This window comes from Coturnix japonica, chromosome 1 (assembly GCF_054131305.1).
Source record: "Coturnix japonica strain WE chromosome 1, WE-NBRP24, whole genome shotgun sequence".
Classification (NCBI taxonomy): Eukaryota; Metazoa; Chordata; class Aves; order Galliformes; family Phasianidae; genus Coturnix; species Coturnix japonica.
Genome location: NC_140663.1, coordinates 141,155,913 through 141,177,543, shown reverse-complemented (window position 1 = coordinate 141,177,543; position 21,631 = coordinate 141,155,913). Strand labels below are relative to the sequence as shown.

The following is a 21,631-nucleotide window of genomic DNA, read 5'->3' as shown; positions in this document are numbered from 1 at the left end:
CCCGTAGTTTCAAGAAGCTTGTGGATGCTACCATCTGAGAAAAGAGAAGTTCACATTTCATAGTTATCAAAACTTTCTTAGGTCACATGACTTCTGGCTAGGATCAACTCCTAATTGCATTTCCTAATCTCATTCTCATTTCTTTACAAATAAATGTGAATACCTTATTTAAATGCATTACGACTGGTCAGGGTATTTGAATTAGATTAATTCCAGATGGAACTACAACCAAATGACATACCAACTTGGAGGAAATACTTGGATTCCTATCAGCATTCAGCTGTTATCAAGGTAAGTGCCCTCTAGTTCTATCTGATGTGATTTTTCAAAGCTACAGAACATGCTACAAGTCATTAATATGGTTAGAGTGAGACAGCAGTAAATATTTAGAGTTTTGTATATAACTCTAAGTTATGTATGTAACTCCAAGTGGAAATATAGTCCTGTAAGGTAATTTGTCGAGTCCTTAAATATCACTCGCTCAAATTTCCTATACAGCCCCAAAAAGACTGTGTTGCATTGACTAGATTCTGCATTAATCCTTTGTTTTAAATTTTTTTGTTTGTTTTTTATAAATACAAAAGATCTGAGACATTTTCTGAGTTTCCAATCAGTGCTTTCTTATATACAGCAGGATGCAACACAGAATCCTTCATCTAACCAATAAGAATAAGCCTGTTATTTGATAACTCTTGTGTCCCATCTGTTTATATGGGTGGCTAACAGATGAGTTTCAACAGGAAGCCTAGAAAAAAACAAACAAAAGAAAAACACAACAAAATGTAAACACTACCAACCAATTGAAACGTTAGAAGCATGTTCCATCATTGTTCTTTAGTATCCTTCAGTTTTGGGGACATATTTCTGCCTATATATATAACGAATGACTTCCCTCAGTTTGGACTACCTCCATATAAAGTATACTAAAAACAAAGCTGCACCTATATCAAATTGTCAAAAGTTCAAACCAGGAACAAGTAAAAATTCTTTAAGCAGGAATTGAGCTCTTAGTCTTTCAATAAAGAAAACTACATATTCTTTAAAGATACAATATTCTCCCTGTAACATCTGGAGTAGATGCAAGATCTCTAAACGAAATACCACAACTGGTCTAATGCAGAGAATCAAAGGCATAACAAAGGAGTTTCTCTCCATTCTCAAAATCTATCTTGATTATTCTTCTGCTTACCTGAAAATAGATACCATATAAACAGTAAACTATAACCATCTTCTCAATGTGGAGGTTCGTACCTGGTAAAGCAACTGTACCATCCTGCTCCAAAGTTTCAGGATTTATTCTTATGGCTGTCATACTGTGATTGTTCGCATCTCTATATAATAAATAGCCCTGGTAAAAGTAAGAATACATACTGGTATGAAAATATGCTCAAATACATCAAAAGGTACAGTCAAAAAATAAGTTTTGTTTTGATATTCAACTTTTTTTTCCACTAGTGAAATTGTAGGACAGAAACCAGAAATTTGATACTCCACACACTTCAGTCAGCATGCTGATAACTCAAACATGGCTTCTGTAAGCGTATTAAAAGACTAGATGTCATGGTTTTGTAGTGTTGCTGTCAATATCCTACATCATAACATCATGTGCAGTATGGATCATTGGAAGGTTCATGCTCCAGTTCCGTGGAATGGCAGTGTCCCGAGTAGTCAGCTCTCGGAGGAGAACTACATATCCCAGAGGACATCGCGGCCAGAGATAAATCACGGGAGGAGGACATACATAATCTCGCTCCCAGGCTGGAATTCTCTCTCTCTCTTGGACTCTTGGGGAGTGGGAAGCGTTACAGCGATGTCACCTAGAATTCACAGCCTCTCAGTTTTCAGGGACTCTCTCTCTGTTTAGTTCGATTTATTAGACTAAATTATATTATATTATATTATATTGTGTTATCTTGTATTCCGATATCATATTTAGTAAAATAAGTTTTCCTCCTTAGATTGCCGATGCTGTTTTTTTTTCCCATTCCCCTTTTCCCTTCCTTTCCGGGCTGGGGGCCCTACGGGGCGGCTGTCCCCTGTCACGGGCACAGGTAAATTTAGGTAACCTGTGACATGAGAGAATTTTTCAAAAACATCAAGTACCTTGACTCCCACTAGAGAGTTTTTAAACTCTTCATGAAAGAAATTCTCTGACATGATGATTTTGGTGACAGCAGCCACGATACAGAATTTTACATACAATGAGTTACTATATGGTTTACGTCCCAGATCCTAACCAAACCTAGAGGAAGGAATGTATTCAGGACTAATGACTTCCAGTTCCTCTACAAGTAGAATACTTTCATCTCCTCAAAATTATCTGTCTGGTCAGCAGAAAGTGTTCAGAGGCCCAGGGAACACCTTCTTTGAGGTGTTCAAGAAACTTGTTTGTGTGGCACTTAGAGATATGGTTTAGCAGGCACATCAGTGATGGTTGACTGTTGGACTAGATAATGTTAGAGCTCTTTTCCAGCGTCAATGATTCCGTTTTGCTTCACTTTCATCTTTAATTTTACTTTACTTGAGATAGCCTGCATAAGCCCACAGTTCTACAACAAGCATACTAGATATCTGCATATTAGAGGCATCCGGCCACTTTGTTCTTGTAATGCCTAGGAACCTTTCAAAGGTGTTAAAGGCAGGGTAGGAACACTTGGGGAAACCACACTTCGAAACTACTTCTGTTATAAAAGCAGCTATATGAAAAAGACTGCTTAATAGCACTTACAAACATATTCATTAAATCAGCTGAGGCCAAGCAGACTAGAATCCACCTGGAGGTTTCCAGAGACCAATTTGAATAATAATTAAATGACAATTCTGATAATGGCAGCATCATACTAAGAGATTCGACAATGGCTTACATTTGCTTAAAGCATGACTGGTCTCAGGTGGGTATTATACTCATCTAAAAATTGATGCGTTTCACAGGCTAGTCACTGAGGCCTAACCTCAAAATAGCGTTGTTTACCATATTTAGAGACAACAACTACAATCACCTAACTTACACAGACATAGATTATACTGACTGACTTTTAAACAACTAGCAGTGCCTTTGCTCAGGCACAGTTGCTGTGTGACTGCATACAGCTGTATAAGCAAGCAAAGAATAACATGTAATATATTTATAGCTATGTACAGACTTCGCAAATGCGTAATCATATATAGAGAAACCGTGTGGATCCTAATCCTTTCCAGAATGATTTAAAAAAGGCTCCTGAATGAATGCATCTTCATGCATTTGTATTGCACTGGTGTACCTTTAGATAATATATTTTTTTTACTACTAAAAAAATGAAATAAAAATCAACATTCACATAAATATATATATATGATAGCTGTGATAATAGCAGTAATTTTTGAAGTTAAAAATACAAGTTAAGATAAGGATATATATGGTTTCCCACAAGGAAAATGAGAGCACTGGGTTAATAGTAAATATACAATAAAAATTTATTTCAAGAACATAGAAAACTCAGAGTTCTCTCAGTATATTTATTTTCTGAAAACATCCAGTGCTAATAACAGGATTCTGAAAATAAAACAAACAAAAAAAAACATGCATCAAAACTATTTCTATAATAAACTACAATGGTGTGAGAAACATTTTTTGATTCTCCATAAACTGACCCTAAATAAACCAAAGCATCCAAACGCAGCTAACATTTCCCAAAGATCAACAATATGTCTCCTTATGGTTTATGCACCCCTCAATCCTCAGTCAATCAAAATACTTCAGCGTTTCACTGTACATGTATTAAAAAAAAATGATTTTTGCAAATAGATATTATAAGCATTTCTTACAGTGCTTTGTTGCAATGGATCCACCAAATTAATTACATCCACCAAATTAATTGATGTGTACTTCTTAAATAATGAAGTGTGACTGTGCAACTCATAAATTAAAAACGTTAAATCATCATGTTTGAGAAGTGACAAATGAGAAACGACAATGTAAATAAATGCCACTTTTCATTATTCCTTTCAAGGAACATCTTACAGATGAGTATGATCTTCCACAATAATCTAGAAGTCATTACCAAAAAAATAATAAGTAAATCCAAAGGAGTAAAACAATTTCTGAGTATTATTACTGTAGGTCACGCTACACTTAAATTACTCTATGGAGAGAGGAGATTATATGTGTTATATTTCAAGTGTTCACCTACCTGAGCATAGCCTAACCAAGACTTTTTTTCCTTTCTGTTTTTGATGCGAGATGTAGAATTGTATATATGGCCCTGGAAAGCAGAAAATTCAAATTATTAAGCTAATCTCAGAATGACAATTCTATAAAAAATCATTTATAATCTAAACAACATATTGAGAAAAGCTAACTATAAGAAAATGCTGAAATACTCACAGAAACCATTCAGAAAATAAATAGACAAATTGTAGAACTGTAAGCTACAAAAGATTCTCAGTGGAACTGGGTCATCTTAAAAACTTGTATTTTAACTATCATTCACTGTACAAGAAATGCCATTACCCTCACTGTCCCGCTATATCCAGAGCCAATCTTGTAAAGTCCATCTTTACATAAGAGATAGAGAAAGAAACCATCACTCTGAAGTAGGCACTGGTCATCTTCATCTACAGATATTTCTTTCAATGGCCATTTGTGCATCAAGGCTGCCTTCTTTATCCCATTACTGAACCAGTCCTGTATTTGGATTTTGCCCACCAGAACTGCCTGTACACTCCGCTGAAGAGAGTTTAGAATTGTTGGCACCTAAAAACAGCAAAAGAAATAGTGAAAAAACATGCCTATTTTTAAATGTTCTATTTTCAGTTCTTTCTTTAATTCAAGAGGAAAAAAGAAATATCTACCTTTACCTCAAAAAACAAACAAACAAAAAACCACCACCACCAACAACAAAAAATAGATACGAAGAAATTGTAGTACACAACCTGAATAGTTTGACATGCGTGGCTGCCGTTATTGGTGAGGATAGCAGAGATCGCTTGCAGTGTTCTTCCTGTTTCTCCCCATGCAGCTACCAAACTGAAGAGGCAAGCGCAGGAAAGTGCTGTTAAGGACTGTCCTGTACTGTCATTCATTCCCGTGCTACGGACAGTTATCTCCAGAAGAAGCTGAAACAGGGATTCTGCAGGAAAAGCACAACAATTCAACAGACACATCACAAAAGTATACTAAGCAATTTGCCAATCAATGGTAAATTAATTTGAACCTAGAAAACACATGGTATCTTTCCTCAGTCATTAAATTTAGCCTTACTTTCAGAGAGAAAAGAAAGCACCCTGTTTAGTTAAGCCTAAAATAATCACCCTTATCTTTACTTTCTTTTTCACCCAGAAAAAAAGTAAGACTAGAAATCACAAGGAAGAACAACAACAAAAAAAACTTCATGTCTTTCTGATATAACTGAACACAATAATTAGTGATGAAGGAGTTACCTTATCTGCCTTTTGGTCTTTCTCATCATTGAGATGACGTGCAGTTTTCCACAGATCTTGCTTAATGTTTATGATCATTACACCCATACTGGAACATGCCCCATTCTTCATAAATTAGCATTTCAAGTTACAGCTTGAAAATCATTTTGTATCATATGCCATTTTTCAAGTATACAGTGTTTTTGCATTGCCTAAAAGGCTGAATATTTGTAAGAATCAAGGTGTGATTAGAAATCTACTTCAATTTTTGCATGCATTGAAATTATGTGGCAAATTTTTCATGCTGGAGTGCTGCAGGGGTGTCCTGTGTGATCAGAGACACCTCCAATTGCTCTAAAAGGGACCCACATCTGGCCAGAGCCATGAGCAATGCTGCATGTGCCTCTGGGAACGCAGATTTAAGTTAGGGAAAAGCACAGCAACAGTAACTGGGAGAGAAGTGAGAAATGTGATACAAACAACCTTGCAAACATGAAAGTCAATTCAAAAGGTGGGTAGCCAGCACTGTAGGTGCCAGAGAAGTTCCCTGCAGCCCATGGAGAAGCTCATAGTGGAGCAGTCCATACACCTGCAGCACATGGAGACATAGAGGACAGTAGTGTGGCAGGTGGATGCTGACAGAAGGAAGCTGCAGCCTGTGAAGAACCCATGCAGGAGCAGATAGTTCGCAAGAACTACAGCCCGTGGGGAGGAGCACACACTGGAGCAGGTTTTCTGTCAGCCACTGCAGTTCCGTGTGAGACCCATGCTCATATTGTCTGTTCCAGAAGGACTTCGTTATGCCACAGGAACAGATGCAAGCAAAAGCAGTTCTTAAAGAACTGTGGCTATGGGTCCACACTAGACCAATCTGTGAAGGACCTGTACCCTGTCTGTGGGAAGGAATCCATGCTGGAGCAGTGGAAGAGAGTGAGCAGGTAGAAGTAGCAGAAAGAAAGCATACTCTGGATCCAGCTGGGATAGAGCTGATTTTTTCTTCATAGCATCCCAGCTTTGGGAAAAAAAATATCTTGACAGCACACCAAAGTATTTGCTGCTGCAGAGCAGCGCTGAACAAAGGCAAGGGCATTTCAGCTTCTTGTACAGTTCTGGCAGAAAGGGGACCTCAGGGGACATAAGGAGCTCAAAGGAGACAGAAACAGGACGGCTGACCTAACCTGTCCAAAGCGATATCCCATACCACATGCCAGTATGTGAGGAAACCATATAATGAAAGAGCTGGAAAGGGAGGCTGAGACTGCTCAGGAACTGGGTATGCATTGGTTGGCAGGTGTTAAGCAGTTTCACAGAATTATAGTTACAGAATCCTTAGAGTTGGAAGAGACGTTTAAAGGTCTTCTAGTTTAACTCCTCTGCAATGAGCAGGGACATGCACAGATAAATCAGGTTGCCTAGGGCTTATCCAGCCTCACCTTGAAACTCTCCAGTGACTGGGCACCAACCACATCAGTGGGCAACCTATTCTCATGCCTCACCACTCTTACTTTAAAAGACTTTTTCCTTATATTTAACCTTAATCTATCCTCTTTAAGCTGGAAACTATTTACCCTTCTTCTATCACAACAAATTCTGATAGAGTTTGTCCCCTTCTTTCCTGTAGTTTCCCTTTAGATACTGAAAGGCCGCTATCAGGTCACCATGGAACCTTCTCTTCTCCAGGCTGAATAATCCCAGCTCTTTCAGCTTGTCCTCATGGGAGAGGTGTTCCATTCCTTAGATCCTTTCTGTGGCCCTCCTCTGGACATGCTCCAACAGTCTATGTCTCTCATCTACTCAAGACTCTACATCTACCATCTGTACTGCTGGCCATGCTTCTTTTGATGCAGCCCAGGATACAATTGGCTTTCTGGGCTGCAAGGGTGCAATTCTGGTTCATGTCCAGCTTGCCATTCACCAGTAACCCCAGGTCTTTTTGGTAGGGCTGCACTCAATCCTTTCATTTTCCAGTTTGTATCTGTAGTGTATGTTGCCACAATCCAGGTGCAAGATCTTGAATTTGGATTTGTTAAAGCTCATGAGATTCACCTGGGCCCACTGCTCAAGCCTAAGTCCCTCTGGCATCCCATCACTCTGGCGCACTGACCACAACCCACAGCTTGGTGTCATCAGCAAACATACTGCAAGTGCACTCAACCCCACTGTCAATGTTTTTGATGAAGATATTGCAAGAGTATCATTTCCAGCACCGACCCTTGGCAGACACCAATCATCACCAATCTCCATCCAGTTACTGAGACACTGACCACCACTCTCTGGACTTGATTCTGCAGCCAGTTCTTTGTCCACTGAATAGTCCACCCGTCAAATTCATATCTTTCTAATTTGAAGAGAAAGATGTTGTGGGGTACTGTGTAAAAGGCCTTACTGAAATCCAGATAGATGACACCAGTAGCTCTTCCCTTGCCCATTGATGCAGTGACACCATTATAGAAGGTCACTAGGTTGGTCAAGCAGGATTTGTACTTGGTGAAGCCATGCTAGTTTTCCCATATCACATCCCTCTTAGATATGCCTTAGCATAGCTTCCAAGAGTATCTGCTCCATGATCTTACCCAGCACAGAGGTGAGACTGATAGGCTGGTAGTTCCCAGGTGTTATATTGCCTTTTCCCCAGTCACCAGGGACTTCATGTGATTGCCATGACTTTTCAAATATCATTGAGAGTGGCTTGGCAACTATGTCAGCTAATTCACTCAGGACTCTGAGATGCGTCTCACTGGAACCCAAAGACTTATGGATGCTCAAGCTCCTCGGGTGGTCAGGAACTTGATCTTCGCTTACAGTGGGAGACGCATTCTTCCCCAGTCCTTTCCTACCAAATCAAACACTTGAATGCTCTGTGACGAGCCATGTGACAAGCAGTTATCAGAGAAGATTGAGGGAAAAAAATTGTTAAGTACCTCAGCCCTCTCCTTGTCATTATTTATTTACTTGCATCTTAACCCAGGAGTTCTTCTTTGGCTATCCCAATTGTTTCACCAATCCCAGGAGAAGAAGGTGAATAGCTATGTAGTACTGAGCTATCAGTTGGGTTAAACCACAACAAAGTGTTACAAATTGACCACAACCTTCATTCCCCAGCACTGCTCTAAATAGCGGAAGAAGGTATAAGAACTGAGACTGAAGTTGAGCCTAGAAAGGAGTTGAGGAAGAAGGGATTTTAGTTTGCTCTCACTATTCTGCTCGACTTATTTAGCAGCTTTATGTAAATTACAACATTAAACAGTTAAGCTATGAAATACAACAATAGATTGCAACAGAAGTTCACTACAGGATCTTATCTTCCCAACTAGACGAAGCATTCTGTAGGTTCAGTAAGGCAAGTGAATCATAAGACTGTCAAGGTTTATGTTTCAATTAAACTCTACATTACACAACAAAACATGACATTTTGCCAAAATTTCTGTTCTACAAAAGATTAATGCTGAGAAATACCATCTACATCCATCATAATTGAATGTACACTCCAGAATAAAGTCAGTCACTCAAGAGAAGAGAAAAAGCATTAACAACCATATTAAATAAAGAAAAAAATCTTACTGTATCAAAAAAACCTGTTACATGCTACATGTTTTGTAATGAACACAGCAACAGATAGGGTGGTGGGGAAGAATGAGAGATTACCTAGTACTTCAGGAGGCTCTGACTGCAGGCCTTCTGGTTGCTGTCCCTGGAGCACATTAAGTAGGGCTTGTAGGCTCCTGAGACACAAAGATGGATGAGAAAATCTGGTCTCCTTTATCAGTTCAAAAACTTCACATAATCCAACTTCAATGATCTAAAAAAAAATTTAAAAAAATACAGATATTGTAAAATATCTGTTAATATGAACATTTAGATCTTCACCAATATCAGTATCTGCAAAAGTGCTGTTATGGCCCCTCTTAGCTTCCCCTTTCAGCATTCCAGAATATGTTTCTTTCTACTGACTGTTCCATTAACTGTCTCCTCAAAGTCAGTACTTTTAATAATTATGAAGATGAAAAAAAAGTGAGCATTACAAATAAGTAAGCATATCTACAAAAGTTGACTATGCATTTCTATTACAAAAATAATATTAAGACTAAGATGTCAGCAGAAGAGTCTTAAAGTCTAGAGCACCTTGACTAAAAGCTAAAGAAGAATGAAACATGAAAACAAAATTCATAATAGAACTGCCATTCAACAAATAGATCTGTTCTGATAGCCAGAGATAACACACACTAGAAGCTTTGCAATTATTTTCTCTGCAACTCAATTTACTTCAAATCCTAGCTTTCAGAAGTTAATTCTTTTAGAACCTGCTTGATTTTTGGAGAAAGAAAAGAAACGAAAATCAAGTCTTCAATAGCAATTTTCCTGAAAGTTATACTTTATATTTCATATAGTCAAAAGAATGGTGGAAAACATTCATGGAATCTACAGGGAACAAAAACCTGATCATACATGTAAAGAACATATGGGATATTTTTAGAAATATTATCACTGAAAAGAAAGCATATCTGAAATAAACTGAGAGGTTTGTTCTGTTATTCCTAGACAGGAGACTAATAGCTGGAGAAAACAGCGAATCTAACACGTGAACAACAGCAGAGAAAGTAATCTGGTAAGCTTCCATTATAGTAACTAACTTGTCATCAACTATACATAGTAATCTCTTTCTTTAACAAGTTTTTATACCTTTTCATTTACTAACTCATCTTTTTTTTGAAATTACACTATTCCATGTCTCTTACTGATATATTCTCTAAAACATACAATAACATTATTGTTTGAGATTTGTCTCACAAATATGCTGTCCATCTCACTGGCAAGTCCTCAACAACATAACCTAATAATTTCAGGCTACACACATGGTACACTTTAAAGAGTTACTTGCCTTTGGAAGTTTAATAGGTGGCTCTTTGGATTCCTCTTCTTCGTCACTGTCTGAATCCCCACTCTGTACACTGTTCTTTGAAGTCAAAGAGACAGATGCTTCCTTTTTTTGCCACTCCAATACACAATGCCGGACATTGCAGTAAACATTAAAAGCTGAAGGGTTGCTATGTAATCTGATATCTGGTATGGTTATTGTACTCTCTAGGTTTTCCGTCTGGGAAAAAAAAAAAAAAAAAAAAAAAAAGAATTTTAACAAAAAGAAAAATTATGTCTTGTGGTTTATTTGAAGTTTCAAACTTTGCTAGATTTGTTATCTCAGTAAACAGCAATTTTTGCAGACCAAGTGGCTTTCAAACTAGTAACTGAACCTTCCTGTAGAGATATGAATCATATTTCAGGCAGAGAAAAAAGGAAGAGGGAGAAACTCAAGTATATTCCATCTGGCTTTAATTCCTACCTTTCATGATGTAATGAGGACACTAAGATGGAAAATGATAAGAGCCAAAGGCAGTGCAGGCTAGAGAAAGGTCCAAATCTGTGCCACAGACAAATGACTAGTAGGATATTTGAATTTATCTTCATATCACTTTTAGTACTATCAAAGAATTTTAAAATGCATTATTTACTGTAGTTGTTAATCAATCAGTAAATAAAGATTTAGGCTGTTTGCTAAATGTATGTTAGAAATTAAAAATAACATTAATTGTTTCATCATTAAATAAAACAAATGGCAAGAGCTGTGGATAACTTTACATAGATAGAAAATTAATAAAAACCTGATGAATAAACTACTGAACAAAAGAAATCTGTAGACCTGTGAAGTAACGGGACACCACCTTGTCCTCACTCAGAAGCTCTGGATCACAGAAAGTTGGGAAACTGTTCGGAGAAACTACTGTTAGCTACACACACCCTGCTCTACGCTTCACTTTTTATCAACTATTGGTATGTTGCAGCCAGCCATTGCTGAGAAGAACCATACGGCTGTCATTGAACTTGAAAAATATTAGGAAAAACATTTTAAGTTCTGCTGCTTATTATCCCTTTCTGCAATAGTAAAATAAGGCAAAAAGAATTCTCCACCAAAACAGTCAGGGTTATACTTTCTCTTAGGCTACAAACTCCTAAAGACTAGGCTGGTATAAATAAAATAAACAAAAACACAACAGACTTAAGGCACACAGTGTGTATGTAAGGAATTCCCTATAACATCTTGGTGTAGACAAAAGGTACAAACTGAGGAGGGAAAACCTAGGTTAAGAATGTAGGAAAACCTTACTTGACTAAGTCTGGAAAAATCTGGGGGTGATTAGACTAGCCAGAGTCGTGATTATCTTCATAAAGTTATTTTGTTTTGTTTGTTGTGTTCTTTAGAGGTGCTGAACATGGAGTGCATTTGCCTTTTCTCTCCTAAATGAGGACAAATATTATGCATTCATTCGGGAGTACACAGCAAATTTTATTACAGTGATTTGAAAAAGATCACAGTGGAAATACAGAGAGAAAGGGTAGGAAAAAAAGGACCATAAGCTAGCAGAGATTAAGGGGAAAGAAGCTTGAGAAACAATGAATAAGAAAGCATTTGAAAGGGATGGCTCATTTTTCTATGGTAGCCACAGCTTTGAACATCAAAATTCAGTAATATTTTTCTTTCCCTCATATCTGTTTTAATTATTAGCAGAAACATCACAGGCTTCTAAATCAGAGCATTTAATACCATATGTTGCAAAACATAAAAGAAAATTCAAAACAACTTCATAATATTTCATCATTTACACAATTTCCTTTTATTATGTACTTCAGTATTATTCAAACCACACTGATTTATATTTGCATAACCTTCCTTTCCACAATTACTACTAAATTATTGCAAACTGAGACATTAAGAAGCAATGGTTTACACCATTTTATCCAATGCAGTGCACTAATTTTTCTTACTTGAGTCATCACTATCAGTAATGCACAAAAACACGAAGACAAAATAAGAAATGACAAGACAAAAAGTTACGTAAAGAAAAAATACAGATGTTTAAGCACAACAGATTTTTCTGCCATTAAAGACTGGAAGTCAACATAAGTTTAGTCCTTGTTGAACATAAGTATCCTTAAATTATTAAAGATGCTATTAAAAAAAAAGATATTGCGCTGTACAGTAACTCAAGATTCAGTTTGTTGTATTACTCCAGTTTCAAACAGTGCACAAATAGATTTACACTGGTATCAATGACAATGACTATTACATTCCTGAAAATTAATTTAGCATCAGAAAATTAAAAGGTTATAATATATGACAACTCTTTGCCCTGTCAAATATTCACGTACACGTCCCAAGATTTTTGCAAGTTCTGCTAAAACAAATACACAATATCAGCTTTCAGCTTTAATGCTAAATAGTTGAATTTCCCCATTTTAAAAAAATAGGGAATTTACCTGTTTTACTGCTAAACAATCACAAGAAAAAAAAATATCAGGGTCATTTCAAATACCTCTCTCTGCAGTTCACTCATCTAATTAGTATCACGTATCGCAACTGCAACTTCAGTGATGAGTTTCCAGTTCCTTCCTTGCCAGGAGTTCAGCTTAGTTTTTATTCCAGAACAGTTTGATTTCTGGAGCAGTGCTGAGTTCTGTAGCTCACAGGCACTTCTTATGAAATGGGTTGGCCAAATCATCTCACCAGCACAGATAATTTTAGACATTACAGTGCTAGATAAAATATCAATGCCTGTTCTCTTGCCTATTAATAATAAGCTGACTAATTTTCAAAAATAAACTCATTCCTTATTCTCAATACTTCACTATTAAAAAGTTGCTTACCTAATGCTTTAGCTTTTAAACAGCAATTACTTCAATCATTCTCTTTAACGTCACGCTCTTCTGCTAAAGAACACTACAGACAAAAACTTCCCATACAGACTTCACTACAGGCAATCTCTGAACAGACAGTATAGCACATGAATGCCTCAGAACCAGGATTACATAGCTCTGATGCAGACCCACTGTTAACATTTGTCTTACTTCATATTTCCACTTCTCCTCCCACAATACTTAGTTTCTGAAAATTATAAATTCTTTGAAACTAGGAGCATCCTATACCCCATTTGTTACACACTTGACAAACTCAGCCACCATCATGATAATGCACCTTAAGAGTAACCTTGAAATACACTCCCTCATTTTGGCAGTTTAAAACCACTGGACTTCTGACTCCACTAAATAAATCCTATTTTGAACAATAAGCTGCTTGGTTGATAGAATAGGGTAAAACTGAAGGATAAGCAACTTTAATTGTTTACTGCCTTTATTTAGAGGAAAAAAGGCAACTAAAATATTAAGTAAATAAATACCAATGTTTAGCATTTATCAAGGCAAAAGAAAGGTGCTCAGTAAAAATAAGACTCGACGTTCCATGTTGGAGAGTAGGAAGGGTACCTGTGATCCTCACATTCTTCTTTCTCTCTGCAAACTTTATCATAAGATAAAAACCACTGATAATTTATTGGTAATCAATATGCTCAGTCTTTCAGTGGCTTTAATTCAAGTGATTATTTCAGGAATCTCCAGGATTGCTTGAAGCCTGCCATGTTGGGATGTTCAAAATCCCCCACTAGGATGAGAGCCTGTGAGCATGAAGCCTCCTGTAGCTGAAGAAAGAAGGCCTCATCCACAGGCTCCCACTGATCAGGTGGTTTGTAGCAGTTCTTGACCAACAGATGTCCTTTACTGGTGCAGTCCCAGATTTTAACACACAAGCTCTCAGAGCCACAAGCAGGTTCTCAAGGCAGCTCTTCACCATCTATTCACTTCTTAACATAGAGGGCAACTCTCTCAGCCCTCCTGCTTCGCTTATTCCTTCTAAAAATCTTGCAGCCTTCAACAGAAGTATTCCAGTTGAAATTCATAAAATGGAACAACTAGACTTAATAGCACTTTTCTCAGTTCACCTTCTATAATGTTCTAATACATGCAAGGAAAAAAGTGGGAAAAACACAACCCTCTGGTCTTTTTTTAAAAAACTTGTTTCCTACTCAAATGACTTCATTTAAAAAAGATGAATTATTAATATAGAATACTTTCTGACCAATTTATTTTCTTCCTCTTCAACCAGATAACTGCAAGAATGGCTTATTCTCAGATGCAACAGAAATAGATATCTAACAGAGGAAAGCTAATCTGTTGTTAAAGATGGTAAACCTACAATAAAGATCTGATCTAACCTGTGTGCACCACAAAATATAAAACCTATCTAACTTCTTTGAACACTTTAAATATCATTTAGAAAGGGGCTGAGGTCAAAATAGCAAATAAAACAGAAGCCATTGAGAACACTGCCAAATTACTGATGTGCTTTTAAAGAGAAAAATACTTATCTCATTATTTATTTTTTTACATCCAGCCATCAGCTTACAATACTGTTTTTCTGCTATGTGAACAGTCCTCTCCCAAAATTTTATTCCTTACCTTTGTATTAAGGTCAATAAATTAGAGCTTAGAACTTCTGCATAATCTAAACATGACAGCATCTCATGGGAAGTACATTCTCCTCCTTAGGCAGCCTCCAATTTTTCAGAGTAGTGAAAAATTCAGGTCTAATATTCACATATTCATTTTCTGTGTTGAAGACATTTTATTGCTAAAGCCAAAACACACCGAATTCACACAGAAAACTTAATTATACCTTAAACTTTTAAGAAAATATACTAAATTCCAAAATCAGAAGTTAGAAGTGGTTCATATACAAGAGATTATAACAGGACTCCAGCTTCATAACAAAATAAGGTACAAACTACTGGGCTGTAGAACACACCAATTAATTTTTACCCTTAAAATATTACAACATGAATGCTTAAATGGTAAAACTAATTTCCAGTTTCTCAACAATGATTTTTTCCCCTCTTCAATTACTCAGTCTTCTATTACTCAATTGTCACTTTCAGTAAGTGCAGTGTGTAGATAAAATTTTGCAGTTCCTTCAGCTTGTACTTAATATAAGGCCCTCCCCACCCTCTAACAGCGTAGTAAGAGAAAGCTGCCATCTATATTTTAACTCCAGTTAATATACAATAAACTGATCTCTGCAATTTCTCCTCTTCAGAATGAGAAGCTCATCACCACAGAATGATTTGCTCTATTATGAGACTCTGAATGGAAATCCAGGTTTTCCTAAAACAACACGTCTGCTGTCAGTCATTCCTATGCAGAAATGATCATAAGGTTTATTCTGAATAAACATAAGGTTTATTCTCATGTTAAGCATGAGAATACACTGAAAAGCATTATGAGGATGAAAGAAAACAAAACAAAACCACCACCAAAAATCAATTTTACCAATCATAAAATCAATTTTACATTTCAGGAAATATTCAGTTTCCTGCTATCAGGCTGGAGTAAGTTGGAATGCTTTTCTACACCTCTGTATCTGGAGACAAATACAACTGTTTTGTCCATCTTAAGGATGGCGCAGAATAGAGGCATACAAAACAAAGTATGGGAAAAAAACATTATGACTTTCCAAGAGTGGAAAAATCCCTTATATCACTTCACAAAGAAGCTGTTTTGAATCCAAGGAAAATCTTGGAAACAACTCTTCCTAGTCACAACATGCAAGATGATCATTTAGTGCCATATTTATAACTGTTAACAAGAGCCAGGCATTAACACATTCATGTCTTGTCTGGCCATTCAAAAAGGATAAATCCATTTATCCAAGGCAAATGAATCTAAGAAATATACTGGACTATGAAGCTTGTGGGGAACAGCAATTCTAGATTTAGCTTCCTAATTAGTAGTCCAACTAGGACACAAATATGAAAAAAGTCAGGTTTCCCTTTGTACAGTAACTGAAATTAAAAATGAAGAGTTAACTTATTTTAAAAGCACAAATTTCTGTCATAAGACAGAACATACAAAGACAAATGGCATCCTGCACTGTTTGCTCTAATTTCTAATTTGGTTTTCTGTGTTGACAGCAGGTCTAGTAAAACTGATGAAGAAAACATGACTGAAAACTTTAATTTCTCTATGACTGAAAAAAAGAGTTAATTTTTTTTTATTTTTTTTGGACTAGAAGTACTTAACTGTCCAGCACTGAAAAGAGAAGTTTTGAAGATAAGTCTCTTCTGTGCTCTACTCTGGAGCTGTATTACTTGAGATAAGCAAAACAATCCAGTAAATATCCAGAAAGGCAATACTAAATTAAGAGATTAAGAAGGCTTGCTTCACCCTCCCAAAGTCATCTGTCTTGAGATAGAGTAATTACAGGACATATGGCAAGTAGGGATAAGATGGCCAAAGGAACCTACAGCTTATTATAGGGTCTTTCAACTGACTAAAAAGTGTTTCCACTGGTTATTTCAGTGGTACAGTCCCACAAAACCATCCAACAGGTGAGCTTCTTTCTCTCTACTGATTATAACCAAAACTTAGGAAGAATCTTCCAGGCCTAGAGTAAGCCTTCATGAAAATCCCTCCAAAACTCTACTTTGAACAGAGAAATAATAGGTCTGTAATAGAGGGAGATTAACTCAAAGCAATAATTTAAAATACTATCACTTTCACCTCAATTTTAGAAAGCTTCTATCCCACTATGGAGGAATTTTCAAGAATAACTATTAATTACTTAGACACAGAGTGCTCCCTTTCTCCTTTGACCAACACGGACATAACTCTGCTGCAGCAATCTCCATCTCCAAGGTAGTTATGCATCTCTTAAAATTTAGCTATACATTAATACTGTTTTAGCTACATTTGTACTCCAGGAATTGGAGAAATGAAAACAGTGCTCATATCCAATTATGTGTGACTAATGCTCAACATAAAATAAAAAGGTTAACATTGCTAACAGTGACATAAAGAAAGCAGCACACAGACAAAAACTGCTGGACTGTTAAAATACCCAAAACAACAAAAAAAATTGCTGCTTCCACATTTTCTCCTCACATCTCTCAGCTGAAATTACTTCATTTTTTCAGTCAGAACTTTTTAAAGTTAGTTACAGACGTACCTTGTTGCGTGTTTTTACTTTTAATTTAGTCTTCTGTTTCCTTTTCAATTTTTTCTTGCTAAAAAGTTTCTTGCTCCTGAAAAAAAAAATAGCAAAATAACCCATAAGAATAAGATAATTAAAATTCCTTCCTCCCTTCATTGTAAATAGCAACATTAGAAAAAAAAATATTGTCGTAAGTCCTCTAAAACGTTTTTTCTTCTCTTTTAACTAAGGTAGAGAACCAGTAAAGTCAAAATTCCAGAGTATATATCAGAGATCATTAACATGATGCTTTTTTACTGGATCAAAGATTTTTACTTTTAATATTTAAAGAAGAATATAAGCTAATGCAGGAAAAGAAAAAAACAACACAACCCATGTCCATTTTGTATTTTTACCCTACTTGTTTCTACTACCTGACCATTAACATCATACTGATGCTAGAAGTGAGAAGCCACTCATTTTGTGAAGTCTTTACTCAGCCTCGCAGTAAGATAGCTTTAAAAAAACATCATGTGGCAGAGAACTCAGGCGATGGAAGAATCTGCAACTTTTAAACATGCATGTTTTTAAACTTCTAAGTGTTCTTCCACGCTCAACTTACAGGCTTTACTTCCATTCCTTCACACTACAGCTCCAGCTAACCAATGCTCCTCCAATTCTCTTCTGCCTACACCTCATACCTATCACATTCTTTCTCCTTCAATTTATTATCTGGTTTATAAAAATCAACAATAAAAAAAAACACAAAGAAAATACATGAAGAATAAAAGACACCATACACATAACATCAGCAAGGTTATTCCGCTGAGACATATGCATTTTAACATCCTACATTTATCTACTCTGTTCAAACTACAAGCCCTCTGCAAAAACAAGCTAATGTTGCCCACATAGCATACAGCTCATTCCAGATTGGTAAGCTACTAACATTCCTCTGTATCACTCAAACATTGCTCAAATGGTTTACAGTTCAGATTAGTTAGAAAAATAGAAGTATGGAAGCTGAAAATCACAGGTACCAAACCAGAAAGAGACTGAGAACTGAAACAATCTAGTATTTTATTTGAACGACTTTATTCTAAACAAAAATGTTGATAGACTAGAAACATATTGCTTACAACTTTCTCAGCATTCACATTTGAAGAAGATACAAGTCTCATGGTCCAGCAGTCAAAGGCTAAAAACTAAAGTTTTACTGACACTGACCAGCCAGAAGAAAATCAAAGTATCCCTGCAAAAAGCTGCCCTGTAGAAATCTCATCTATTAACACTAAAATTAGGAAGAGGGAGACACATTCTTCTTCAAGACGACCATTATCCTGGAGTTCAGAGAAGCATTTCAGTGATCAGAAAAAAACACAGTAAATTAGAACTTATAAAGAGAACCTAAATGACCTCCTAAGATCACTTCAGCTACAAAGAAAAATACATCAAAGTCTGTCCAATCTGTTTGAGAAGGGGGGAAGTGGTAAGAATTCACACAATCTCTCATGTCCAAATTTCTATAATCATCCTCCACAGTCTGTTCTACTATTCAATTATTCTTACACTGGACAAGTTTTAATTCCTTATTACAGTTTAATGCGATCAATTCTCATTCTGTTTCCAAACATGAAGAACAACACTGTAGTCCCTTCCATTCTGTAGCCACTCTATCTTCCACTCTGAATCAAATACCATTTTATAAAATTCTCATCCTAAATTCAGGTGTAGAGTCCACGGCAAACCAGAATTTCTGTCTCTTCATATCATATGCAAACTACATTGATCAAAACCAAAGCAGTACTTATTATTCACTGTTGAGCAGAAGATGAAAAATTGCCTCATATGTTCCCCTAAGTTTACACTTAACTGTATGCCAAGTTTTACCTTGCCAGCCCAGAATAACTTGAAAATATTTTCCTGCAAACTGAGCTTTCATTTTTCTTTACCTAGCTCTGCTGCTATGCCTTGTACAATTTTTACTTACCAGAGACAACTTTTTAAGGGAGTTTCTTCTCTCTTTTTCTTTTTTTCAAAGAACACTAACCTCTCTAGTCAAGACGTTTGAAATTGAATCCTGCCTGCCAAAATCCTTACAAACTCTAAACTTATTCCAGTCTACAAACATTATAAGAATTTTTTCCTTCCTAACTTGCAAATATTTCACAGAATACTACTTACATTTTGGCAAGTATTTTTCTGTACAGACATGTACAACACATAATCCCAGAATGGCAGGGATTGGAAGGAACCTCAAAAGATCACCAAATCTAACCCCCCTGTAAAAGTAGAAATCCTACAACAGGTCTCACAGGTAGGCATCCAGACAGGTCTTAAATATCTCCATTGAAGAAAACTCCACAATCTCTCTGAACTACCTGCTCCAGTGCTCCATCACCCTTACCATAAAGAAGTTCTTCTGCATGTTAGTGCAGAACTACCTATGTTCAAGTTTTATTTCACTGCTCATTGTCCTGTTGCTACACGGTACATTCACCTCCCACCTCCCTTTAGATATTTACAAACATTGATCAAGTCCCCTTCTCAGGCTAAACAGATACAGGTTACTCAGCCTTTCCCAGTGTGGAAGATGCTCCAGGCCTTTATCATCTTTGTGGCCCTCTGCTGGACTCCTTCTAGGAGATCCCTGCCTTTTCTGAATTGGGAAGCGAGAACTGGACACAGTAATCTAAATGTGGGCTCATCAAGACAGAGCAGAGGGGAAAAATCACCTCCCTCGACCTTCTAAACACAATTTTTTTTAATGCACCCCAGGACACCACTGGTCTTCTTGGCTACAAGAGCACACTTCTGGCCAACCTGCTGTCCATCAGAACACCCAGGTACCGCTCTGCACAACTCCTCTCAGCCAGTAACCTGTATAGTTATTCCTCCCTAGGTGCAAGACTTTACTCATGATCCAGTTACACCTTATAAGGTTCTTCCCCACCCAGCTCTCCAGTCTGTCCAGGTCTTGGTTGAGCTTTCTGAGCTTGGCTGAGCACAGCTTTCTGGCATGTCTGCTGCTCCTTTCAGCTCGGTATCATCAGCAAACTTCTGAAGTGAACCATCAGAACTACCCATTTATCCAGGTGATGAAGACATTGAACGAGATTGGATCCAGCACTGACCCCTGAGAAATGCTGCTTACTTAATTTGGGGTATTTTTGTTAAATTTTATGTTTATCCTCTCTAAGACTCATTCCCAAAAGAAACTTCAGAATTTGTAAGAAATTAATCATGAAAACAAACAAAAAAACACTCAACTCTAACTTTATAAACAGTTCTGAGCAACCTATCATCTGTTTACAATGTACCTTCAAGGAAAAAAAGAGATATATGATTTCTACTTACTGCTATATCATGAGATTTTAATATTCAGATAGTGAAGATAATATATGGGCAGGCCTACTGAAGAAAAATAATGTTAGGAAGATTATGAGTCATTTCCTGTTTAAAACCAGAACTGTTAATTACTAGCCCATCTCTTTTACTGCCTGAACATTAACAACACCTAATAAGGTTAGGTTGGATTTTCTCACTAAATTATCAACTTGTTTTGGCTAAAGACTGTCAGTTGCAAAAGTCCTGAAACTCTATGCTGACAATTCCAGTGACAGAAGCTCTTAACTTTCAAGTAAGATGTTGATAGTGTTCAGTCTAATAAACCAAATTTCAATTACCAGCAAGTTTTAGGCAAGTTTTCTGCGAACAGTTTCAAGCTTTTGTAATATTTGAGACTAAATTCATAATTTTGAATTGGGACACAGAGGAAATCAAATGAGTCCAGAACACGAGGAGGCCCTGACAATAAAATACTTGGGTCAAGCGGACCTAAAGGATGAGCTAAAGGTTTTACTACAGTCTTCTCAGAAAAATCACTGAAAATAAAAGCCAAGACAGAAAACATTCAACTCTTAAATGTATAACAATTGTCCTCAATCACCTCAAAAGCATTGCTTTTACTGTTTGGAAGATCTGAGGAAATGCAAACAGAACTCTTCCCCCAAGGCTGAATAGTCCTCATTTGCAATTAATGAAATTAAATTTGAGAAGGAAGCAAAGTTTTGTTTTGTGTGTTGAACGCCCAATGTTGTTACTGAATTAGTCATTGTAGGTTAAACTTACATTAACACTATGTTCACGTCTACATAAGTCCTTCTAGGGTATATGTTGCACTAAAAGAATCACTGCTTAGTGGGGAAAAAAAAATACTGTAGCCGCTGCTGAGCCAAAACAAGAGCAACACAAGTTACTTGAAAGTTCTGCTGGCTCTTAAACTTGTACTCCATTATCCGAAATTACTTACCAAAGGTAACAAGTGCAACACAAGACTAAGTCATTCTACTGCTGATAAAAAACAACTGGGGGCGGGGGAAGGGA

The 21,631-nt window shown here is 36.7% G+C and overlaps 1 protein-coding gene across 39 annotated transcripts in view; it reads right to left on the bottom strand.

The window, feature by feature from the left end:
* Nucleotides 1-21,631, bottom strand: part of MYCBP2 (MYC binding protein 2) — a 193,127-nt gene that overhangs the window by 150,238 nt on the left and 21,258 nt on the right. For all 39 annotated transcript variants that reach the window (XR_014948429.1, XR_014948419.1, XR_014948426.1 and 36 more), the window contains exons 2-8: nucleotides 17,282-17,357; nucleotides 10,277-10,492; nucleotides 9,043-9,196; nucleotides 4,912-5,108; nucleotides 4,490-4,732; nucleotides 4,170-4,241; nucleotides 1,252-1,348 (exon numbers count right to left, since the gene is read on the bottom strand). Coding sequence is in view for 35 of the 39 variants with exons in the window: in XM_032442048.2 (XP_032297939.2) it covers nucleotides 1,252-1,348; nucleotides 4,170-4,241; nucleotides 4,490-4,732; nucleotides 4,912-5,108; nucleotides 9,043-9,196; nucleotides 10,277-10,492; nucleotides 17,282-17,357 (1,055 nt within the window). In the remaining 4 variants the exon portion in view is untranslated. The remainder of the gene's footprint in view (nucleotides 1-1,251; nucleotides 1,349-4,169; nucleotides 4,242-4,489; nucleotides 4,733-4,911; nucleotides 5,109-9,042; nucleotides 9,197-10,276; nucleotides 10,493-17,281; nucleotides 17,358-21,631) is intronic.